This window comes from Sorex fumeus, unplaced genomic scaffold, assembly GCF_029834395.1.
Source record: "Sorex fumeus unplaced genomic scaffold, SorFum_2.1 ptg000058l, whole genome shotgun sequence".
Taxonomy (NCBI): domain Eukaryota; kingdom Metazoa; phylum Chordata; class Mammalia; order Eulipotyphla; family Soricidae; genus Sorex; species Sorex fumeus.
The window spans coordinates 2,755,064-2,781,629 of record NW_026606115.1 but is presented as its reverse complement, the minus strand read 5'-3'; the positions used below and the strand labels follow the sequence as shown (position 1 = coordinate 2,781,629).

Here is a 26,566-nt window from a genome sequence, read left to right as displayed (position 1 = left end):
CTGCATACAAAGCATGCCTCAGCTGCTGAGCTATCTGTCCAGCTCCAAACTTTCATTTTAAAGTAAACATAAACATAAATTCACTCTTAGTTAACTCTGAAGAGAATACACTCATGTTACTTGTACTTAGGCATTTATAATCCATTAGGAACAAAACTACCTTTCTCAGAGACAGTGAAATTTAAGTATTCAAGATGTAGAAAATTAACATTAACACCGGGGGTATGATGTTGCCAGCAAGTCAACCTGTGCCTGCGGGGCGAGTGCATCAGCAGCCTGATGGTGCCTTTAGTCTTCCTGATACCCCAAAATTGCCACTGTGCCTTTGGCCAGACCCCAACAACTTGGGGGCTAGTTTGCCAAAAAAATTAAACAGCCGAAAGTTAGGTATGTGGGAGCCATGCCCACAAACCACCTCCAGCTCAGCTAAACAAGCTCATTTACTGGCCTTTTTTTCAGAGACTCATAAACGAATCTCAAAAAGATCAAAAGCTGCAGTTAATCTTCAACCAGTGCATGGCTGAACAGAGAGGGGTGAATCAGAGAGGGGCGGGTTAGGCTGGTGCACACCCAAGCAGAGCCCCCGGCAGCTCTTTGCTTCCATAATCCAAAATTGTTGCCATACCCCTAGCCTGACTCCACTGTCTCAGGACAGACCTCACCAAGATGAAATCTGCTTAAAATTCTGAGTTGGGATGGGCTACATCACCCCACTTCCCAATATTCCTGGAAGCATGGGCAGTCACCCCCATGACCAATTCCAGTGCCACAATGTAAGCTCTACTATGGGCCCTTCTTCAGAGACCCACAAATAAATCTTGAAAGAGATCAAAGCCACAGTTAAACTCACCCCTGCATATGGCTGAACAGACTGGGGTGAGTCAGAGGGGGAGAAGTTAGGCTGATGCCTGCCCAAGCAGAGCCCCCAGCAGCTGCTTGCTTCCACAACCCCAAATCACCACCATATCCCAGGCCTGACTCCACCATCTCAGGATGGACTTCACCAAGATACAATCTGCTGAGAGCTCGGGTATGTGTGTTTTGTGACTAAAATATCCAGGCTTTCTTGGGGTCAGGCTAGGCTACCTCTCTCCACCTCCATGTACTTCTGGAAGCCTCAGCAGTCACATCCACACCTCAAAGCAGCCACCCAATTGAAAAGCTACTCCAGCCTTACCATCCCGATAAAAATACTGAAGGCCCTGAACAAACAACATGACCTCTTGGCACCTGTACTGCAAACCACAAGGCACAAGAGAAAAAGTAGTGAGAGAGCAAGAAGGAAAGTGACTTCTATAAAGGGAGGTTGGGGATGGTGGTGGGGGGTTTGGGGGATGGTGGTAGAGAGACGGTGGACATTACTGGTGGGAAATGTACAGTGGTGGAGGGTTGAGTGCTGGATCATTGTATGACTGAAACCCAATTATGAGCAGTTTTGTAATGGCTATCTCATGAATATTCAATTAAAAATTTAAATTTTTTTAAAAAAGTTATGTGAAATTCATGCCCAATTCAATCAGCATAATCAATGGCTGAATAAAAAGCACTACTCTTACATTTAAAAAAATTAACATTAACAGGGTTTAAATATATAGAAGTTGAAATAGGAGGAAGGGCACTTACATTTCAACTGCCAACCTGAATTTGATCCCCAGCACAGCAAAGGTCCCTCAAACACTTCCAGGAGCTTAGGTCCCCCCAAGCACCACCAAAAGTGATCTCTGAGCATTAAGCCAGGCTTAAGCCCTGAGCCCTTTGTGTGTGGTCCCCAAACAAACAAAGGAAAACTATTCATTTCTATTTTTTTTAAAAAAATAATTTCTTGATTGCGGCACCTCATAAGGATCTACAACTGCTGTCTGCAACCTTGAAACTATAAAAACTCTGAAAATCAACATTTAAAATGGTTTAAACTTATTTGCCAGTAGTATCTGACCTGAACTGAATGAATCTATTTACTTGAATTTATTTACTGCACGGGCTGGAGCGATAGCACAGCGGGTAAGACGTTTGCCTTGCAAGCGGCCAATATGGCTGACCCAAGTTCGATTCCTCCGCCCCTCTCAGAGAGCCCAGCAAGCTACCAAGAGTATCTCGCCCGCAGGGCAAAGCCTGGCAAGATACTCGTGAAGTATTCAATATGCCAAACACAGTAACAAGTATCACGATGGAGATGTTACTGGGCCCGCTCGAGCAAATCAATGAATAATGGGAGGACCGTGACCATATTTACTGCATGTGAATATTTGTATGGTTTGCTAAAAATAATTGCCATATTTGATTGTGCATAGTTTTCCCTGGACTTCATGGGACTATTAAGTATATGGCACTTACTTTCACACAAATTCAGTAGACTTGACTATGCCAGTTGTTTTTTCCTGATGACTTTACGAAAAGAAATCTCGATCTCCATCTTTGCTTTTCTAGCATTTTTCTGCTGTCATCTTTGGCAGGAACTGAGGTTGGAATAATGCTCAACTGTCCTATCAATGGGGGAAAACGTGAATTTCCATTTTATAGAAAGTCAAATTATCACCTTGATGTAATGATTCGTTAAAGTACTGCGTTGTTTTCGAAAAAGCACATTTCTATTTTCATCACTGGACGTTGGACACTCCAAGGTGAGACTCAAGTTACTAAGCTCTTTGCCTTGCACCGGTATCTGCTTAATATATATTTGCCATTTGACTGACGCACATCTTGGCCAGTGTGCAAGATTTTCTCTCACATTAAGTGTGGGCAGCCACCGATATTTGTAGAGAATAAGTAACCGGAGGCCTTACACTGGCTCAGCTCCAGCAATAAAACCATCATTATTACGCCATGGAACTGGCACACTGAAACTCTCTAATGGATCCCACCCTCTGGTCAGTGAGTGCATCACATCTAGAAACTCAAGTAGATATCTTGTAGAATAGAAGTGAGGGTTATTCCTCTAACGCTAGAAGTGGTGGACATGTCAGTCAATCCTTCTGCTGGATTATCAGGAGTTTGGAATAAATTAAGACGTATATGCAAACTCCAGTGTCAACGATTCCGGACATATGTCCTCATTAAAAAACAAACAAACCAAAAGAGAGAGAGAGAGAGAGAGAGAGAGAGAGAGAGAGAGAGAGAGAGAGAGAGAGAGAAACACCCCCTTTGACACGCCTGTCTCTGTAAATGCGTACTTTCATGGGTTAAGACAGCTGACCCGATCCCACCTCTTTCGGGGTAGCCCCTCAGAGTCTCGGCACCACGCTGCTCCGGCGCTGACTCTAAGCTCCTCCCTTTAGGCGGTGCTTCTCCACCCTTCTCAGCTACTTCCGGCCCTTCACGAACGCCCTTCAATGCGCTTGCGCTGTTTTGATAGGCTTTTCGGGGCCAAGAAATCCGAGCGCAGCCTTTCTGGAACCGCCCCTGGCTTCTCTTCGCCCCGCCCACGCTTTACCGTTTCCCCCCCCCCCCCCCTCCCGAAATCTCGCGAGGGTAGGTGAGCGGCTGTACTTTGCGGGTAACTACCTCTCCCAGCAGCTGTAATTGCCGCTGCGGGAGAAATTGGAGCTGCTGTCGTTTGGCGCTCCCGCCCTCCCCCCACAGAGAAGAGCCACCGCCTCTCCTCGGGCTCTCCTTCTATACCTATCGCCGGCAGGAACGGCAGCAACTGTCGTGGACCCGTCGCCACCTCCTCCAGCGGCCGCCTTACCGGTCGTTCCCGCAGCCAGGCAGTGAGGCTGGCCCCCTGCCCCTAACTGAATCTTCACTCCGGAGTGCCTGCCCCTCTCCTCATCCTTGCCCGGGACCCTTCTCCCCACCATCTCGCCGGGGTGGAGGACACCGAGAGGAGACGAGAGTCACCCTCTCTCCGGGCGGCGCCGGCCCCCTCACCCGCGGGTGTGTCCTATAAATGGCGTCGGAAAGCGACACCGAGGAATTCTTTGATGCCCCTGAAGATGTTCACCTAGGGGGCGGCTACCCAGTGGGGTAAGTAATCGGAGCTGTGGCTTAGAAGCCGGACGCCCCGGTTCCCGGCTTGTCCCGTGCCTTCCCGCTGCCCCCTGCCAAGTCCCGCTGTGTCCGGCACCGCTGCTCCTCTCCGTCTCACTCGAGCACTTACAGTGACTCGTTTTAAGGGGACTCTCCCACCTCGGACCGACCCCCTTCTTGCCCGGGTGAACAGCCTCAGGGGGTTAGGATTTATTTATTTATTTATTTATTTATTTTTGCGAGCTCCTCTCCCGTCTCTGCCAGCTTTTCTGCGAGATGGCACAGCTTCAACTGCCATCGAGCCGGCGATTTGTGTTTGTGGGGTTCCGAGTTTACCTTTCGAGCATCCGTTTTGCCTTAGGGATAGTAGATGAAAAGGCCAGGAGCAATTTGCATTTCCCTTTCTCCTCCTGCGAACTTACTCTTCAGAGGTAGCTGTAACTCCTCTTATTTGCCGTTCTCCTTTCGTTGCTGGTAAAGGAGAGGCCATGGGGCGGGGTGGGGTGGTGGTGGAGGGGGCGGAAAACTGGGAATTTGCTTAGGAAAGCCCTTTAAGCTGGTGCCACAGTGTTTGATTAAAATAGCACCTTCCCCACTGGCAGAGGAAATCGAAGACATTAGGAAGAATGCGGTCTACAAGGGTAGCTGGTCATAAATTACATTACAAACTAAGTGAAACAAACAAGTGCTGAGTAATCTGATGATTGGAAGAAGGGGCTTAGCTTTATGTTCTTTATCTAATTCTGCAAAATGTTTTGGGGGTGATTAATTTGGAAGATTTTTACTTAGAAGTCTGGTAGTTGGAATGTTCAGCTGGTTGGGGCTTCTGCTTGACCGCTCCGGCTCCGCAAAGTTGCAACGTCTAAAGCAGTTTAGCCCAACTCTTCCACGGTATGGACTCCTGTGGAGCTCGAGACAGTAACAGGATTTTCACCCTGTTAAGAGCTTGAAAATTGCTAAAGTTTGTATGTTAATGTAAATCCCAAATTCAGTGCCTTCAGTTCTCAAGCTTATCCCGTGGACGAAATACCTTGATTGATGCAAATAAAGTTATTTGTGCATTTTAGAAATAATTCTAGAGGCTATATAGAGGGAGATAGATGATACATACAGAAAGGATATGTAATAATAATGAAATATATATCAAAGAAATTGCATTAACAAAATCAGATATATGTTGAGAGATGGCAAATTTTCATACCATTACTATAGGATTTGCAGGGGGCAATGGCAGTTATTACATGGCACAGAATTTTCTTCGAGCTCTGAACAGAGCTTGTTAATAAAGGATAGAAAATATATTTTGATTTCCAAAAACATTGAATTCCCTTGACATTAAATTTTGTGTGTGTGGTTTTTCTCAAAGTTGGTCAATTCAGGTTAAATGAAAGTCCTTATCCTTTGACAGATGGTGTGTGTGTGTGTGTGTGTGTGTGTAGTGATGTTTATGATTGAAATAATTTTCAATAAATAAAGTAGATATAATTTTTAAGAACAGTTATGTCAGGACTTGTGCAAATTCCCTGACAAGTACCTGGTGTGGAGAAAGAACTCAAATGTCTGTTCCCTCGTTCTTCATTTCTTATAAATAGCAAATTTAACTTCCCCCAGTATTTAGAAGTATTAGAACTTGAAGCTGTTTAACTTATCTAAACTCAGTGAGTCATTTTGATATAACTGAGAGTCATTTCTTCTTTCATGGCTTCTCAAGCACTTTGATCCTTTGATACTGGGTGAAAAGTAAAAATATCCGTTGGGACTCAGTGCTTTTATTTTAACTCTTACTTGTCAATGTAATGAGTGTGGTGAGGTCTACTGATAAAATGAGTGTCAGCCTGTGAATTTTATGGGCTCCATCCTGTGGTGAAGGAACTTAGATGAAAATTAGTCTCATTTGGAGAATATGTGAAAAGAATTAGCAGCAATTCTGAGAGGATAGAAAAAAAGATGGCTATCGTTAACATTTCATTTTCCTTGTGATAGTTTTTTTCTCTTTGCATATGGCACTGTGATTCTTGACTAGGTAACTAACTGCCCAGAAATTCAGCGAGAGATACAGTTTGTAGCAACAGATGGTATCAGTAGATAAGTGGTCATCAGAAATAACTGTATTTCCCTTGAGAAGAACTGGAGTTGCACACCATAGAACTTATAATAGATGAACTAAGTTTGAGCTATCTTAAGAAACATCCCTTGCTGTTGCATGTTCCGAGTACACGAACTATTTCCCCAAATAATAGTAAACTTAGTAGGTAGTTTGGAATTATCTGAAGTGTTTTGTTAGCAGAATCCAAGTATGCGTTCTATTTCCTAAAATTGGTTTATTTTTTTCTGTTCCCCTTTCCAATGGTATCTTCAGCTTTCTTGTTTTATATTTTGGAAACAACTATACAATTTTAAATTTTTTTTAAAAATTTAATTTTTAAAAATTTTAATTTGGAGGCCAAGTTAGAGACTGGAGTTCTTTTCAGTGGTCCTTTGCATGCTTCTATCTACAAAGCTATGGATTCACTCCAGCAATTTCCCCACCCACACCTCAAAAACCCCCAAATTTAATAAGTTAAAGAACAACCTTGTTTCTTTTATAACAGACTTGATTCTACTGCTGCCTAATATCATCTCTCTTTGCTCCACTTTACAATATATACCACATTTATAATACTTTAATATTTTAGGTCAGGCTTCCTTAATATTCTGTTTTTACATATAAGGTAACAGGCTTAGGGACTAATGAATTACCCTAGGAGACAAATTTTGAAAGTGACAGAAATGGGATTTGACCAGTTCTTCAAAAGCCTAATACTAGTATTTTTGTTCTAGTATGTCTTGGTGTGCGTGCATGAGTGTGTGTGTGTTTATGTGTGGTAAGGGTATCTGGGGACGGGAGAGAAAGGGGTGTGTGTGTGTGTGTGTGTGTGTGTGTGTGTGTAGGGTATCCTTCAAGTTGTGGGTGTGAAGTTTTTTGCTGTGCTGGGGATCAAACACGGAACCAAGCACACAAAAGCAAGTGCTTTACTACTGAGTTATTCTTAAGCCTCACTTGTTTTTTTGACTTTTGGAGGAGGTAGGGTTTGGGCTTCACCTGGCTGTGCTCAGAGCTAACTCCTAACTCTGCTTAAGGATCACTGTGACTGGACTCGGGCGGACTACTGTATGCTTGCAAGGTGCAGATCAAATTAACTTCTATATTTTCTTACCCTCCCCGGGGTCAGAAAATAAAATACACGTTCTTTCAGGAGGGTGTATTTGGTTTTGTCAGAGAATAATTTTGTAAGATTATAACATGTTAGAGCTAGAAAGGAAATCTTAAATTCCTTCTTTTCATATGAAAATCAAAGCCTGCTGAGGGAAAGTGACTTGTCCGAGGTATCTGAGAAAATTAATTGCAGAGTTTGAAGTAAAACCCAGATCATTTTCAGTCTAGCTTTTATTTCTGCTGTTGCACTGTATTTTGATAAAGCAGGAAAGGGAGGAGGAAGTGTGGTGTAGTAGAAAAAAGTCCTGGTCTGTGAGTCATTTCATTTCCTCCTGTTTAAATTGAGTTGATTACACTCTGAAAACCCTTCTAACTCTAAAAGTCTGACATTATATTGAGGTTTAATAGTGTGCTTTTATTGATAAGCTTTTATTAATGGGAAATCTTTCCAGTGATTTTTTTCAGTTTGCTTTTTTTATATAATAAACGTGTTGCCATTTGGTACATGATTCTAGACCTGTAGATATGAAACTAACATTTACTGGATAAATTAATTCTCCTGCTAATTTGTTTATACATAAGCATATTCAAGTTTGCACAAAGTATATGCGCTAAAAATAAATGTGATAATTTGAGCACTCTTCATTTTGGGGGGGCAACCATAATGATATTTTAAAGTAGTGTTATCCCCCTATTTTTTTGAGGTACTGTGATTTACAGTGCTGTTAATGATGGCTTTCTACATTGTTCCACCACCAGAGTGCCCACTTTTCTCCACCAATGCCCTACATATACTTTCTGGCCACCCCCTCCCCCTTTCAGGTAAGATCAGTTCTGTAGACCATCTGTCCAGTTCTGTTGCCTTTGCCCATTTGTAGCTCAATATCCCATATTCAAAACACATTGATCATTCTATATTTGTTCTTATACTTCACCAAAATGATTTTTGAGGCCTTTGAAAAAAAGGATAGAATGGTAACATTTTTTCTTCCTTTGATTTTGAGGCCACATCCAGTGGTGCTCAGGACTACTCTCAGTATGGTGCTCGAGGGAGCATGCAGTTCCAGTGATTTAAAATCCAGGCCCCCTTTATGCCAATAATCTTCCCTAATCCTCTGAACTATCTCCCTGGCCTTAGAATGGTAACAGTTTTTAGAATAAGAAGAAATGAGACTTACTTAGGCCAGCTCTCCCATTTAAATGGGAGAGAAACCTAGGCTCACAGAGGGGAAGTACACATTGCTGACTAGTGACAGATTTGAAACTAGAACTTAACTCCTGATTCCTCATTTATACCATGGTGCCTCGTTTGTGGAAAGAAAAATACTTTGGGTAGATATACCTACTTTCAGTGGTAGAATGACTGAGAACAGTGGTTGTTTATTTTAATTTTAGGAATCTAGTTAGTATCTGCTGCTGCATATTATGTTAAGCATGGGATAATGGTGTCTTATTTTTTGAATGTTCATGGGTTGGGGGCCACACCCGGCAAAGCTCAGGCAGTACTCTTTGCTGTCCTCGGGAATGTCCCCTGGTGTCACTCATGGACTAAATAGGAATTGACCCCTATAATATCTCTCTGGCCCCTGAAGTATTGATTTTTTAATTTACAAGAAAAAAAACCTGTCACTGTCCTGAACAACTATTAGGTCTAAATGCAGAAGGGAAAGTTCTTGTAGCTGTCATTGTTGAAAAGTCAGCATCCCAATTTACTGAGGAACGCAGAAGGTTCTTGTAACTGTCATTGTTGAAAAGTCAGCATCCCAGAGTTTACTGAGATATAAGACACATTTTTCTCTGAATTGGAAATTGATGCAAGTTCAGTAAGAAGAAATTTATCTGAAACTGATTTTAAAGAGGAAATTTAAAAAAATTTTTTATTTAAGGAACTGTGATTTACATAGTTATTGATAGTTGAGCTTTAGGCATATAAATTTCAACAACAATCCTACCATCAGTGTCATCGTGCCTCCACCAGTGTTCCCATATTTCCTCCTCACCCCTAAGCCCACTTCAACCCCCATCTTTCACCTTGAGAGGCACCTTACAAAGTTTGGTGTTTGCAGTTTAGAGCTCATACTTTCGGTGTGCTGAGTCTGTGTTTTGATGATATATACAAATTCTCCCACATCACTAGTATAACTGAAGCTTCGACCACAGTTTACTTCCCTTTCACTTCTTCGTTCTCCCTTGAGTACTTTCCTTCTCTGTCCTTCTCTTTAAACTTTGGGGCCAAGGGTGATCTAGGTATCACTCCTATGAAAGATTCTTTAGAAATAGCACTTCATTAGTTGGCTTTTAATGTATAATATTTGATTGATATTGGCTGTGTGGATTATAGAAATATATTTATTAATGTTTTATCATACTCCTTTAACATCATATTGAAGTGGTAAAAAACTTTCTACATGTTAATTACTAATTCACATCCTAAACTTATGACTTCCAACTGTGAATTGATGATTCTTAGAGGTAGAACAGTTTGTAGCAGTATGGCAATTTGTGGATCCAACTTGAATCTGTACAAACTCATAAACTGAAAAGTTGGTTGTTATAAAAACACACTGCATAGGGGCTAGAGCGATAGCACAGCGGGTAGGGCATCTGCCTTGCACGCGGCCGACCTGGGTTCTATTCCCAGCATCCCATATGGTCCCCTGAGCACCGCCAGGAGTAACTCCTGAGTGCAGAGCCAGTAGTAACCCCTGTGCATCGCCAGGTGTGACCCAAAAAGAAAAAAAAACACTGCATAAAATAGAGTGGATAAGTTTTGATTTTTGAAGGCTGGAGAGAAAGCTCAACCAGTTGAGCACATACTTTGCAGGCAGTAGGCCCTAGCCTGATCCTAGGCACCACATGGTCCTGCACACTCTGCTGGAATAACCTCTGAGCACAGAGCTGGGTGGGAGTTTCCCACAGTATCAGCAGGTGTGACCCCCCCAAACAAAACAAGAAGTACAGAAAAATATTTGATTTTTCAAATGTTAAAGAAAAACTACATAATTTGAGGATTTCAGTAGTTCAGCTGTGGTCTGACAGAACAGATAATTTCTAGCTGTTGCTATTTATTGTGTAAGCCCCTTGAAGAGACTATTTGTTTCCTTCTCATACTGTTCTTGTATTTCTGATTATTTCTTCCTGGGGAAGTAGATGGGTAATAAAGGGAGTGTAAAGCTGTGAAGGTAGTTTCAATCACAAGAACAAAGGCCATGTTATAAAGGCTGCTTCCTAGGGAGTAAGATAAGAAAAATCACACAATTTAGATATCCACCTTCTTAATGTGAATTAAATGAACCTCTGTCTATAAGAAATTGATAGCATATAACAAATCTCAAAATTTAAAATATAAGAAATCTCAAGCAAAATTTAAAGTGATCGGGGTTAGAGAGATAGTACAGCAGGTAGGGTGCTTATTTTGCATTTGTCTGACTCTGGTTTCATTTAGGGCACTCTATATGGTACCCTGAACCTCTCTAGGAGTGATCCCTAAGTTTAGAGCCAGGAGTAAGCCTGGAGCACTCTTGGGTATGGCTCAAGAACCAAAAAAATTTAAGTGTTATGAATTGTAGGTCTTTTTAATGCCCTGATAACAGTTAAAGTAAATTAATAATCAACCTACATTTCTGTTTTCTCTCCAAAGTTAAGCTAATTTCTACATATTTTTCACTAGGTCTGTTCCCTCTGACACATATTCTGCTAATGAACTGAACCTTTAGTTGAGTGCTTTCCTTACTCTTTAAAGGGCCTGGGGAGATAACTCAAAGGGCTGGAATGCAGGCCTATCATGCACAGTGTCCTGGGTTGGACCCTGGTGCCCCATGGTCTTCCTAGCACCACAGGGTGTAGCCCTTGTGACCCCCAGCATTGTTGGGAAGGCTTCCCAAAAAAGAGTAGAATCCTTTCTGTTCTTTTATTTCAAACTGAGCAGCTTTTATTTTAAACTGAATGGTCTGTCATCTCATGATTAAAAATTGTGAGAAAAAAGCGTGTAAAACATAAATGTGGGCCCTCATACCTGATGACAATCCTAGTGTTTTCCTTAGTCAGTATACAGATTTATCTTGGTTACTATAGTAACCACCCTATCAGTTATTCCAGCTCTTTGCCTTTTCTCTGATACTAGGGTTACCATATAATCAGGTTCACTAAATCTCTTCTGGCCTTAGTATTTTATTACCAGCTGCAGCTGCCTAGCAGTTTACAGTTTGGCATTCCATTAGGGACAGTTAGTTTTAAGCTCACAAAACCTTTCTTTTCTCCAAACATTTTAAACATACAGAATTTAACAAAAATCACATTTTGACATCAGTTTCCTCATACTAATTTTATCAATTTCATTGTTAGTCATTGTCTTAAGGATTGAATGCATTGCGTCACTGACATCCAATGGCTATCCCTTTGTAATATTATCTAGAATATATTTCAAGATAAAGTGTGACCATTTAAAGGGTCAGGGACATAGCTCAATGTACTGGACTTATGCTTTGTTTGTGGGAGCCCTAAGTTGGATCTCTAGCACCATACGGTGCCTCAAGTACTACAGGGTGAGACAAAAAAAAACCCAAACAAAAAAGAGTGACTGTTTAAGAAATATATTTGTAAGGCCAGAGAGATATTACAGTAAGGTAAGGTAAGGTGCTTGTCTTGCATATGGCTAAGCTGGGTTTAGCCGTTGGCACCACATATGGTTCCCTGAGCACTCCCAGGAATGATTCCTGAACCCAGAGCCAAGAGTGAACCCTGAACACCATTGGATTTGGCCCCCAAAAGAAATATGTTTACAGATGTTATGTTACTTATTTTTGAGACACACCTGGTGGTTCTTACAGTATACTCCCAGCTTGGTGCTCAAGGAATCATGCCTAGCAGTACCCAGGGAACCACACAATGCTGGGGATTGAAAACCCTGTCTACTGCGTGCAAAGCTTGATACACATAGCCCATTGAGCTATCTCTTTAGCCTGAAGATGTGATTTTAGACTCTATCTTCACCAACTTGCCTGTGACTTCACAACTGTCAAATAGTCTGGCTTTTAGCAAAAGTGATTTCTGTAGGTTGTAGTAAGAATAACTTTTAGATTAATTCAATTTGAGAAAACTGTAGAAATGTAATAGGAAAGATCTTTGAGTTAACAGGAAAAGAAAGGTCCAGTCTGAATAGTAGTATGTGTCTTTAGAGCCTTTCTGCGTCTTTCATTTTCACTTGATAATTATAATATGTATCTTAAAAGCCTTGGCATTTATACAGCAAAAATATTTAAAATTATAAATGTATACCTCTCCTGCTAAAACTAAATATTTTGGGTGCCAAGAATGTAGCTCAGTGGTAGAGTACTTGTGTTACATGTGGCAGATCCTGGGAGGCTCTGGGTTTCATTCTGGACACCAAGAAAAAAAGAATAGTAAAGATAAAAGAAATTTTATGAAACAAACTCCTAATTTATTAGTGTTAGTGTTAGGACTTTGAATGTTCATGCTCATTGCAATATTGTACGCAATAAATATTAATTTATTTATTTATAAAAAATAAATGTTTTTAAACATTTAACTAACCCCAGAATTAACTGAGTTAGATGTGTTTAATTAGCTGATGGCAGCCAATATCAGTATCCATTTCCATACACGACAATAATTTAAGTGAGGTCTTTTTAAAAATCAAAGTGTAATTGTACTCTTAATACATTGTGTGTACCTTTTAGGAATTTTGGTTTGGGACCATACCTGGTGGTTCTCAGGACTCATCCCTGGCAGTGCTCAGGTGACCCTACATGGTGTCAGAATTTGAACTTAGGTCATCAACATGCAAGGCAAGCACCTGTCCTATCTCTCAGGCCCTATTCTGTGTACCTTTTGAGAAGTGTTTATCTTTCCAAATTAGATTATGTAGTAAACTTGTAAGTTTTGCAATGTTTTATTTAAATTTCATGGTTTAGATTTTTAATCGTTATCTGAATGATTTAAGACTGGTATATCCTATTCAGAACTTGGTTGAATGCCACAAGGAGAACTTTATTCCATTGCACAAATACATTAAAAGCAGAAAACTTTGAGTCATGAAAAGAACTAAAAGGACTGAGATATGCATTCATGATTGAGGCCCTGAGCTTAATTCTGAGCATTGGCTTACCTACCCCCAAAACTGCCAGGAGTGGTCCTGATTGCCTGTCAGCACCTCTAGAATTGAGCAGCACTGAATCAGCATGCTCAAGCATTGAGTCACTGTCACTGTCACTGTCACTGTCCTCCCGTTGTTCATTGATTTGCTCGAGTGGGTCCAGTAACATCTCCATTGTGACACTTGTTACTGTGTTTGGCATATCGAATATGTCATGGGTAGCTTGTCACGGGTTGCTTGTCACGGGTAGCTTGCCAGGCTTTGCTGTGTGGGCGAGATACTCTCGGTAGTTTGTCAGGCTCTCCAAGAGGTGTGGAAGAATCGAACCTGGGTTGGCCAGGTTGGTCTCGTGCAAGGCAAACTCCCTACCCACTGTGCCAAGCATTGAGTATTTTGTAAATTTGGGCAGTTGTTGCCAGGAGTGGCTCCTGAATCACCTGAATACTGCTTGGAAGCCCTCCACCAAAGAATATGTAATATATACACACATATATGTGTGTGTATATATATATATATATATATCAAGAGATTGAGAGATGGGGGGCGAATTGGGCAATCACAGATGGTGTTCAGTGCTTGCTGTTAGCTCTGTGCACAGGGATTATTCCTGCAGGGCTCAGGGAACCATATGCAATGCCTTGGATGGAACCTGGGTTGGCTCCATGCAAGACAAATACCTTACCCACTCTACTATCTCTCTTGCTGTAAATTTGTTTTTTAGAAGCAAAGAAAAGTTTTACTTTCTTCACAGTGTCATACCCTTTAAAATTTCTTTTAATAATAGGGCAGAGATGTGGCTCACAGGTAGAACACTTTCCTTCTGTGTGTGAGGCCTTGAGTTTGGTTATTGGCACAACAGAACAAAAAGATGAAAAAGAAGAAAATAAAAGAGTGGGAAGGGAAAAAATCTTTTTAAACCGTGAGTGAAGTATAACATTTTTTTTTAAATTTCTGATGGAAAATGTCAATAATATTCTACAGTAGACAACCTGTTAAACCATACCTGCTTTAAAGCCATACCTGTTTTTTATCTGTAATAGTCTACTGCTGATTATAACAGACTATTAAAGTACAAAATCATTGAACCATGGGCATTCTTATGAACCACAAGTCAGACTTTCTAGAGAACCAACAGATAAAACCTAGAAGTAGACTCATGCCCACTTTCTTCTCAGTAGCAGGCATTTTGGTTGATAAGTAGCCTTAAGAGAAGATGTGCGTTCTTTTTGGCATTGCTCCTTTTTATTTGGGGTTGTGGCAATTTAGTTTTGGAGTGTTGGACTCTGTGCTGGAGGGGTGCTCCTGGCAATCTTGGCAACCCTCCTGGATCATGCAGTGCTGGGGATTGAGTTTAGCCATCCAAAGCATGCATTAAAGGGCCAGAAAGATAATACAGGAGTTAAGGCATTTGCCTTGTATGCAGCCAACCCCCGGTTCCATTCCAAGAACTTAATAAGGTCCCCTGAGCACCACCAAGAGTGATGCCAGAGCACGAAGTCAGGAGTAAGTCCTTTGTACCAATGCAGGCCTGGTCTAAAAACAAAAAGCATGCACTTTAGGCCTTTATTGAACTATGTATTCAGCCCATGGCTTTGCTCGTGAACTGGAGATTTAGCCATGGATAAACTTAATATTTGTAGTTCTTTTTATTCATTTTTGTTATTTGGTTGTTTGTTACCTGGTGGTGGTCAGAGCTTAAGTTCTAGCTCTGCATTCAGGAATCACTCCTGGCTGATTGGGGTGCTGGTGATTAAACCCAGGTTGGATGCATGCAAGGCACTTTACTTTCACTGTACCTCTAGCCCCTATAGTTCTCTTTTAAATTTGTTCCTAGAAGTGTTCAAATTAGGACTCTAAGGGATTCCTCTTTCTGGCTATTAGCGGTAATAATAATTTGAGTTTTTAGAAAATGTGTATGTTATCTTTTGTGCTTTTTTGGTGTGTGTGTGTTGGTTTGGTGATCACACCTGGTGGTGCTGAGGACTTATTTCTATCTCTCTCACTCCTAGAGGTGTTTGGGAGAATATTAGGTGGTATCAGAAATCTAACCAGGGTCAGATACATGCAAGGCAAGTACTATAACCCCTGTACTATCTCTCTAACCATCACTCTTGGCGGTGCTCAGAGAGATGTGTATTTAAAAATATATACACCAGTGTCAGACCAAAATGGCAAGTGGTTTGAGTATTTCTCCTAAGTTACTGGGTTTGTGGAAGAGAGGAAACAGAGGAATAGGTAAATAGTTGACAGAATTTGCTTTTATAAGTGAAAATGTGTAAGTTTGTCAATATTTTGCAGTTGATATTTTATCTTTATTAGATTGGCTAGGATTAAGCCTAATGACTGAGATCAGTCTTTTTTCCCTTTTAAGTTGATTTACGTCTATCCCAGGTCATAACTCTTACCTGTTGAGGTTTAACCTTTGACTTATTTCCCAGCACAGAGCTTTGGCCAGTTGATGTGTAGCGTGATAAAAGGTTTAGGTGGAGATGATATGGTGTTTAGGCATCAGAAGTGTTACATTTCTCACAATATTTTCTCCTTTTAAATTTCATGGTTCTTTCTTCTCTGCCACTTTCATACCACATTCTTGCTCATACCACTTCTTTGAATAAAGAGAGAAGAAATGAAGGAAACTGAGACAGGAATCACTGTTTTGATTTCTGGGACCTTTGTAATTTAGAGACATCCTGATTTCAGTAAATATTAAATGCTAACAATGAAAACTAGGGTGGGGTTGTCAATTATCCTGCAATCCTACTAGTTCCTTTTTTACCAGCCCCTTTTTTCAATAGTGAATGTGTTCACAATAAGAAAGAAATATTTCTAGCCCATTGTGTTGTTTGTGGACAAAGTGAACTTTCTGTACTGTCCACTAATATTAGGCATTAGTTTTCTGAAGGCTTTTACTCACATTATCTCTGCTTATTATCCTATAGTTTCATGAGATACAAGGATGCTTTTTGTGAAATGGGTAAAACAGTACTCTGATTTTGCAAATAAAAAAATTACCTCATGGGTGGATGAGGACTGCCAACAAAAATGGTACTTCACTGTTTTGGTAATTAGATGATTTTCTGGGTGAGGTTTGAATAATAGCCCAGGGGTTAAGGCCATTCAACACACTCACCCTGGTTCGATCCCCAGGACCACATTTGGTTTCTGAGCACTGCCAAGACCTGAGCACAGCTAGGTGTTGCCCCCAAATGAAAAGAAATAGATGATAGTTTTCAACAGCAATGTAAAACGTTAGGTGTATTTTTTACTTTCATAAATTATAGACATGCTGGGATGTTAGGTATTTTTAGGGCTTTATTGAAGTGGCGTTGGTTTATAAATTAAATGCAAATTATTAGAGTGACAGACTAGCTCGGCTGCCATTTGGTTACATACATTTGCTTTTTAAAATAGTCTTTTCTAAGCTGCGTCAGAATTGATTATGTTAGACTAGTTAGGTCTGATAAAGACCTTGCTACTGTAAAAAATTGGAATTTCAGTCACTGCTAACTGCATTTCAAAGGGCATGGGGCTTTATTCCTGAGGGAAATCACAAGCTCTGAACCTCTGTTAATATGAGCTTCTGTGCTTCATTCAAAAGTCTTAATCCAGGATTTTCCCCCTGCTTTTGTGTGTGTGTATAACTCTGATTCATATATTTGGCTATAAGCCACTAATTGGAAACACAATGTTTCCTTTTTTTCTTCCTCTTCAAACATGTTTTCTAGCAAGTCACAGTGAATTCATATGGTAGTTATTAATTTTTTCCACCTAATCAACATCTATGTGATGTCAGATTAATAGGAACATGCATTTCTAGTAGATAGGTAATTGGAAAAATGCATTATTGGTAATTACTTTTTAAAATGTAAATAAGATTGACTAATATTTTTATAATAAACTTGACCTATGGAATATTTTATGTAGGCAAGTATAGTAGGCAATTTGAATTTTCCTAGAAGATGAAGTCTTTGAAACATTGATAAAAAATGTAGAGGTAGAGGGGGCTGGAGTGATAGCACAGTGGGTAGGGCAACCCGGGTTTGATTCCCAGCATCCCCCAAGCACCACCAGGAGTAATTCCTGAGTGCAGAGCCAGGAGTAACCCCTGAGCATTGCTGGGTGTGATGCAAAAAAAATGTAGAGGTAGAAATTCAAATACATGAAGTATAGAAATATAATTTGTGAAATAAGATGCTTAAAATTAAATTTTCTATGAAGGATTCTCTGTTTTATATTATTCATGATACTGAGAGAGAACATAAAGTTCCCAGCTATTCCAAACCTTTAGTTCAGTCATGAATTTATACCTTTTTTCCTAACCAAACCTCTTATCAGAGATAACAGTAATTTGTGTGTTTGGTGGCAGGGCAACAGATCCTGTCATGCTCAGTGTTCTAGGGTTACTCCTATCTGTGCAATACCAGCTCCTACATGTAGAATATGCACGCTCACACTCTGAGCCATCTCTTGTCCTCAACAATATCTTTTGTTATTGCTTGTTGGGGGCCACCACACGTAACAGTGCTCAGGAGCTGCTCTGAGTTTTGTGCTTGAGGGTTGCTCCCAGTCAGGGAGGGAACCATGCTGTACTGGGGTTTGAACCTGGGCCTCCTACATGTATTCAGCCCATTGCTATACCTATACGGGCCCAAATCCCAGTAGTATTTTTAAATGTTTTTTATTTTTAATTTTTGGTTTGGGGGCCACACCTGGCAATGCTCAGGGGTTACCCCTGTCTCTGCATTCAGGAATTGCTCTTGGCAGTGCTCTGAGGACCATAACGGATGTCCAGGATATAATTTGGGTCCACTGCATGCAAGGCAAGTGCCTTACCCACTGTACTATCTCTCCAGCCCCTCCAGTGGTATATTTTTTTTCCCTTTATTTTATTTTATTTTTTTTAAAGTTGTAGATTTACAATTTTTTGTGCTTCGGTTTCAATTATACAATGATCAGATACCCATCCCTCCACCAGTGCCCATTTTCCACCACCATGGATAATATCCCTCCCACCCCCATCCCTCCAGTGGTATATTTTAATTAAATAATAATAAATGATTTTTTTTTAATTTTTAAAAAATTTTTATTAGTGAAACACCATGTGGTACAGTTGTAGACTTACAAATTTTTGTGCTTGGGTTTCAGTTGTACAATGAGTACTCATCCGTCCACCAGTGCCCATTCCCCACCTCCAATGCTCCCAGCATCCCTCCCACCCCCCCATCTCACACCACCCCACCCCTGTGTCAGGGCATTCCCTTTTGTTCTCTCTCTGTTTTTGGGTGCTGTGGTTTGCAAAAGAGGAATTGAGTGGCAATAAATGATTTGTTTTGAATTTTGTTTGTCTTTGATGATAAACAATGAAGTGGAAGCAAAGAAAAAGTATACAGAATCTCTGTCTAAAGAGAGCCCACAGAATGGGGTAAATAAGACTATTTACCCAGTATCCATCTGATAAAGGGATTGATATACAGGATATACAAGACTCTAGTAGAATTGCACAAGAAAAGAAACCACCAACCCCATCAAAAAATGGGGAGAAGAAATGAACAGAAGCTTCCTCAAAATAGAAATACAAATGGCCAAAAGGCACATGAAAAAATACTCCATATCACTGATCATCAGGGAGATGGAAATCAAAACAATAAGATATCATCTGGTATCACATAGACTGGCACACATTCAAAAGAACAAAAGCAACCAGTGCTGACATGGATGTGGGGGAAAAGGGACGCTCTTTCACTGTTGGTGGGAGTGCCAACTGGTCCAGCCTTTCTGGAAAACAATATGGACATTCCTCCAAAAACTAGACATTGAGCTTCCATATGACCCCATAAGACCACTTCTGGGAATATATCCCGAGGGTGCAAAAAAGCACAGTAGAAATGACATCTGCACCTGTATATTCACTGCAGCAATGTTCACAATAGCCAAAATCTGGAACAACCAGAATGCCTGAGAACAGATGACTGGTTAAAGAAACTTTGATACATCTACACAATGGAATACTATGCAGCTGTTAGGAGAAATGAAGTCATGAAATTTGCTTATAAGTGGATAGACATGGAGAGTATCATGCTAAGTGAAATGAGTCAGAAAGAGAGGGACAGACATAGAAGGACTGCATTCATTTTTGGAGTATAAAATAACATAACATGAGACTGACACCCAAGGACAGTAGACACAAGGGCCAGGAAGATTGCTCCATAGTTGGAAGCTCACCTCATGGGCAGGGGGAGAGGGAGCTGGAATAGAAAAGGGATCACTAAGAAAATGATGTTTGGAGGGAAAGTAGATAAAGGACCAAACATGATAACCTCTCAGTATCTGTATTGCAAACCATAATGCCCAAAAGTAGAGAGAGAGTATGGGGGAAATTGTCTGCCAGGGAGGCAGGGGGAAGGTGGGAAGGGGGGGGTATACTGGGGATATTGGTGGTGGGGAAGGTGCACTGGTGGAGGGATGGGTGTTTGATCATTGTTTGATTGTAACTCAAAACATGAAAGCTTATAAATATATCTCATGGTTATTCAATAAAATAAAATTTTAAAAAATTTAAAAAAAGAATGTCTGAACAGCCAGTTCACCGACAATATAATTGATTTATTGAAAAACTCAACTGTGAATCACTAAATTGTGGTGCCTTAATAAATATTCTAAAAGTTATTTCAAAGGGAAGGTTGTAATTGGTTCTTTAGAATTCTAATTCTTTTATAGGGTGACCTTAGAAGTTACTGGCATTTACTTTTTAAGATTAGTACACCATTGGATATTTTAGATAACTTGGACAATCCTGCTAGCAAGTTTACTTGATAAAACTTCTGTAATATGGCCTGTAGCCCAAGGTCTTATTTGTTTACTTTTTTAAAAGTCACAAAGCCGTTTAGACTTACTCCATGGGGTGTTGACTTCTCTAGGAAGTCATAAATTCAGTTATCTCCATCTCTGGTGATTTTACTAGAAATTACTTTAAATCATGAATAAATGGACTTTTTTTCTGACCCACTTTGACAAAATGAGACTGTGATTATCATTGCCCTTTTCTGGAGTTACAATTTAATGTGGGGGTTTACTGAATGGTCGTAAACCTGCAGAGTAGGATGTGTTTCCTTTAGGATTTTTGGAGAAGGCCCAGTGAAATGTTATAATTCCCACCCCCGACCCCCACCCACAGTAATTCCTCAAGTAGTCTATCAAGCAGCACTTTCAGGAATTACATAAATTTAGTTTTGGAAAATTAGGTTCTTATTTTAAACTAGATGCAACTACTTTAATTATCTTATTTTTTGCTAAGTCCCACATGCAACAGTGCTGAGGGGGATGGAAAAGCTATATGTGGTGATGGGGATTAAATTAAGGGTCTTACACATTTTAGGTTTATGCTGTACTACTTAAGCTTTCTCTCCAGCCCCAAGTATTTTTTTCAGTTTTTTACTGATTTATATGTGAATGAATTTATATTTCATTATAGCCTCCTTTTTGAAGCTGGGGCGATAGCACGGTGGTTGGGGTGTTTGCCTTGCGTGCAGCCTACACGGCGAACCCAGGTTCGATTCCTCCGCCCCTCTCGGAGAACCTGGCAAGCTACAGAGAGTATCTCGCTGCATGGCAAAGCCTGGTAAGCTACCTGTGATGTATTTGATATGCCAAACACAGTAACAACAAGTCTCACAACAGAGACGTTACTGGGCCCGCTCCAGCAAATCGATGAACAATGGGAGGACAGTGCTACAGTGCAATGCTACAGCCTCCTTTTATTTCATTGAAAATTATTTTAAATTACTGCCACAAAAGCTGCTTTCCCAAAACAGAAAGCTGTTCTGCCAGATATTCTTTTTTTTACATTATTTATTTTATTTTTAATTTTAATTTTAATTTTTTAAATTTTTATTAGTGAAACACTATGAGGTACAGTTGTAGATTTACAAATTTTTTGTGCTTGGGTTTCAGTTATACAATGATTGAATACCCATCTGCCAGATATTCTTGCCATCAGTTTCAGTTAATATTGGTAAAATAATTAGATGTTTAATATGAATTCTACTTCTTTTCTTCTTAGTATCTTAGACTTAAAATGGTCTTTTTAAAATGGTCTTTTAAAGAATAAAAGAATGATTCAAATCTTGAGGATTAACTTATTCTCCAGTAATTATAATTACTATATTCTCATCTTTTTGTCAGTCTTCTTTTCAGTGGGTGTTGGGGCCACACCTGGCAGTACCCAGGAATTACTCCTGGCTCTGCAGTCAGGAATTACTTCTGGTTGTGCTTGGGGAACCATATGGGATGCTGAGGATCAAACCCGGTGAGCTCTGTGCAAGGCAAGTGCCCACCCACTGTACTCTCTCTCCAGCCCTATCAGTCTTGTTAAGATATTACCACTTAGCTACAGAAATTTGAACAATTTCTATTTTGACTGGCTTGATAAAATATGACAATTTAAGGGCCAGAGAGATACAGTAAGGTTTTAGATACTTGAATCCCCAGCACCACATCCCTGAAGACCAACCAGGTATGGCCCCCAAACAAACAAAAATAAAACCACAGCATTCTAGGTTATACTAGGAAAATAAGAGTGATTTATGATTGCATAGCATTTTTTCCTAGACTGCAATTTTAGTTGGGATTGTTACTTCTTGTTTCAGCAGCTTAAAATAAGATGAGTGGTAACTGTTACCAGTGATATGAGTTTGAAGGCCAGGATATAAGTTTTCTTAGATCTCTTTTCTTTAATTTTAATACTGATATTAGATTGAAGACACATACTGCTTTATTCCCCTGCCCTCTCTTGGTTTTTTTTCCTCTTAGTATTTAACCTGGTAAACCTTGGCCAATGGAATAATTATATATATGTGTGTATATATATATATATATATACATATATATATACACAGACATACATATATATGTATGTCTGTGTATATACATACATATATATTTATGTATACACACACACATATCAGTTCCAGGGAACAATATTCCATACCAAATTTTGCAAGATTAGAAGATGATTTAAGAAACAAAACACTATCTTGTTCTTTGAATTTGAACTTTTTTTTTGGGGGGGGGGGAGATGTCGGAGAAGGCCGCATCCGGCAGAGTAGGGACAGACTACTCCAGACCCTGCCCTGCATGCAGACCAGTCGACATGCAGTGCTAGAAATTCAACTTGGGGCTCCCGCATATAAAGCATCACCTCCAGCCTGTTGAGATGCCTATGGTCTCTGAATAATTTTTAATTTTTTGTTCAGCCTGGGGTTTTGTTTTTGTTGTTTTCCTGTCTGGCATAAGAGTAGAAAAAAATCTTTTCAGTGTTTCTTGAGCACCAGAACTCTCAGACTTTTAGTTTAGACTTAGCACTTTAGTGTTGGCCTTAGTTTGCCACTAGATCTTCCTATTTTAGCTTTGGAAAGCAAAGCCCTTTAATTACCTGCTTACTTTAATGACTGACTGAGGCCTTAACTCTATCCTGTTCATCTTGAGAACCTAGAATCCCAGTACCTTCTTTGTACAGGCAAGCTAGTTTTTGGTTTCTGCTGGATTCAGTTCCTTAGCATACTGCTTACTTGTGTTAATTTTATGTTTTCCTGATTGCACAGACAATAAAAGAGGATAAAAAAGAAAATCATACTATACGATAATTCCTTTGTTAAGTCCTTGATAGTCGTCTTCTATGAGAAAAAAATGTTTCCCAAGCAACCAGTTTTATTCCAGCTGACTCATTCCCTATTTCCATGTTATTGCTCCTTTTTACCTTTTCAGGAGTCTGTCAGGAATTTTGCAATCTGACAGGAAGCTTCTTCAGAACCAAATACCTTTTTCTCAGAACCAAAAAAAAAAAGTCTTACTGACAAAAAAACAAAAGACCATTTTAGGCCTTTTTCTGTGTGCTGCCTAATTATTTCATTATATTCTTTTCACACCATGGAGTGAGAAGTCTAGAAAGGGGAATGCTGGGTGTGAGAGAGCTTGTATATTTTACTTACACTTAAGGAGTTGGATATTTTGAGTTTCCAGCTGAACTGTGAAGCCAGTGGCAAATGTTAGTTTAATAGTGTATAGTTCTTCCTTATTCTTAGAATGCTTACATATTGTGTCTGATTTTGGAGGTTTGGGAGTTGTCCTTTATTCAGTTTTTGGGCCTCACCTGGCTCAGGAATGACTCCTGGCATGACTCGGGAGATCATATGTGGTGCCAGGGATTGAACCCAGGTAGTCCCTGTGCAAGGCACATGCCCTACCTCCTTGTTGTACTATCTCTCTCACCCTTGTATACTTGTTTTTCAGATAACCCTCAGGTACAAGGTAGAGAAATACCAAGTCCAAAAGACAGAAGGATCTGTCTATAGCTAAAGGGTGAAAACTGAGAGATAGGATAGTTCATGAGATATAACCTCTTTCAAACCACAGAAATGGAGTGTTCTCTAAGTCCTTATTTCCCTGAAACTATTATGCATGAGCACTAAAGATCTGAGTTTAAAATTAGAAGTGATGATCTTACGATTTCTTGGGAGAAACCACTCTCTGAAAGCTCTTAAAAACCAAGTTAGACTCCTACTTAGCATGTCAGTAACAGATTTCAAAACATGCATTTTGCAGTAAGCCAAGCAGTGCCATACAACTAGCTTCTGTTTAGGGAATCTAATCTATATTCGCTCTTAATTGACTTGTATTGATTGCCATTCACATTTCAGAGCTATTAGTACTTCAGATTATAGGAGAATATTGATATTATGCACAAACAGAATGGAGAAGCAGACTACTTCATTTTGCAGGAAGCTTGTCAGTTTTTGTAATTGATAAAAAAGTAACATCTGAAATATTTCTAATGTCCTTTTTTTTATAAAGGAAGAGTATCCTAAATTGACTTTTATTTGTAGTAATTTAATTCTTTTTTATGACAGTTTAATTTTCATTGCTACTTATCTAGAAGGTTGATATTTATTTGACTTATACAGGTTACCTTTATTTTGAACACATAGACTATGGACTATTTCAAAATTATATAAATTTCATAAACCTATAAATTCAGTTGATTACAACTCAGTATATATAGGAATTTTCTGTTTTTTAAAGTATATTTGAGTCACTGTGTTTTTGCAATTTTATAATACTTTTAATGGTAGGGCTCTATACATAAGGCATCCCAATACTACAGTTCCCTACCAGAGTGTTTGCTTGCCTCAAACCAATGCCCCAGGGTTTTTTTCCCTTAGCCCCCACCCAAGTCTCACTACCAAGGTAAGTTCTGTTTCATAGACCAGTTTTTAGATTCTGTGGTTTTTGGTCATTCGCAATCCCCTTATTATGCTTCTTTATAGCCCACATATGTCGATATTATTCTGTATCTTTCCCTCTTTCTGGCTGACTTTATTTAGCATGAAATCTTCCAGTTCTATTCATATAGTAGCAAATTGCATGGTTTTATCTTATAGCCAAGTAGTATTTCATTGCATACATATACCACAGTTTCTTTATCCAGTTGTCTATTCTTTGACACTTAGGATGTTTCCAAGTTTTGGTTATTGTGAATAATACTACTATGAACATAGGAGCACAAATGTCTTTTTTGAATAGAGTGTTTGGGTCTTTGGGGTAGATGCCAAAATGTAGAAACTCTGTTCTTAGAGGGATTTTTTTGGGTTGTTGTTGTTTAATTTTTGGGCCATACCCAATATTGCTCAAAGCATACTCCTGACTTTGCATTCAGGGATCACTCCTGGCATGCTCAGGGGACCATATGGGACTACAGGGATTGCACCCACATCGGCTCCATGCAAGGCAAGCACCCTACTCACTCAGACCCCTCTGTGCTTTGTTTTTTGAGAAGCATCCATATTATTTTCCCAAAAAGTTGAAACTCTAGACAGCCCCATCAGCAGTAGTAAAAGATTTATTTTTCCTCACATCCACACTGGTTGTTTTCACCCTTTTTGGTATATATCAATCTCACTGGCATGAGATGATAACCTTGTTTATATTTGCATTTCCATGATATTAAGGTATGCAGAGAATTTTTTCCTGTATCTGTTGGCCATCTGTAAGTCTCTGAGAAAGTATCTGTTCATCTTTTCTCCCTATGTTTTGATGGGGGTGATTTTTTCCTGTTAAGTTTTACAATTCTTCATATACCTTGGATATTAACCCTTTGTCAGGGGGGAATGGTGGACAAATATTTTCTCAGTCTGTGAATTTTCTTTTCATTCTGGTCATAGTTCCTTCGGTGGTGCAAAAGCTTGTGAATTTGATGTCTTATTTGATTTTGCTTCTTTTTGCTTGCCAATTGCTTTGAATCATTGAAGATACCTCTAGATTCAGTGTCATAAACAGTTCTGCCTATGTTTTCTTCAATATAATTTTTAGATTCAGTTTTTTTATAGTAGTCATCATTTAATTTTTTGTGGTAGTCTAAGCCAACAGAGGAGTGTTGTTGGGCCAGAGGATATAGTTCAGATGTTTCAGTTCAGATGTTTTGCATGCAGCTTAACCTGTTTTGATCCCCAGTACCACATATGGTCCCTAAGTACTGTCAAGTTTGATTCTCAGCACTGCATGTGGTCAGGCCCCAAGCACCGCCAAGTGTGAACTTGGAAGCCTTCAAGTACTACTATGGTAGTACCACCAGCACTTCATTCTGGAGCCCTTGTATTGAATTACCAACCCTCTTGACCAAGAATTTCCAAGGGAGACACTGAGCCGTAGTACAATGGTTAGTGTGCTTGCCTTGCAGATGGACAACCTGGGTTCAGTCCTAGGCATCCCATATGGTTCCCCGAGCATTACCAGAAGTAATTCTTGAGTACATAGCTAGGAGTAACCCCCAAGCATTGCTGGGTGTGGCCCCCCAAATAAAAACAATAAGGAATTGATAATTTAAGAGCTGTTAAATACTTTCCTATTTCTAGCTAGAAAAAAATTCAGGGTTTAAAGAATTCAGTATCAGTTCAATCCCTGATACCACATATGGTCCTCTGAGCACTGCTAGGAATTATCCCTGAGCACAGAGCCAAGAGTAGGCCCTGAGTACTGCTGGGTATGTTCCCCAAACCAAACATATATGCATATATGCATATATAGTCACACACATATATAGTGTTTGCATTTGGGCATATACACTGACAACACTAACGGGATAAATGTTGGATACCATGTGTGCAAAGATTTTTGCACAGTCAGTAAGCACTAGTGAATATTTATACAATGACATCAGCCTTATATTTCCCATCTTAACCGTTTATCACATGTTAATAAAACATAGGTTTGTTTAACTTGGGCCATGGCATTATAAG

At 39.8% G+C, this 26,566-nt stretch overlaps 1 protein-coding gene across 1 annotated transcript in view; it reads left to right on the top strand.

Annotated features, from left to right (window-relative positions):
- The first annotated feature begins 3,563 nt into the window (after positions 1-3,563).
- The window catches only part of WDR44 (WD repeat domain 44), a 126,374-nt gene continuing 103,371 nt past the window's right edge, over positions 3,564-26,566 (top strand). Inside the window, exon 1 of the mRNA XM_056125773.1 lies at positions 3,564-3,963. Coding sequence (XP_055981748.1) covers positions 3,887-3,963 — 77 coding nt within the window. The 5' untranslated portion in view covers positions 3,564-3,886. The remainder of the gene's footprint in view (positions 3,964-26,566) is intronic.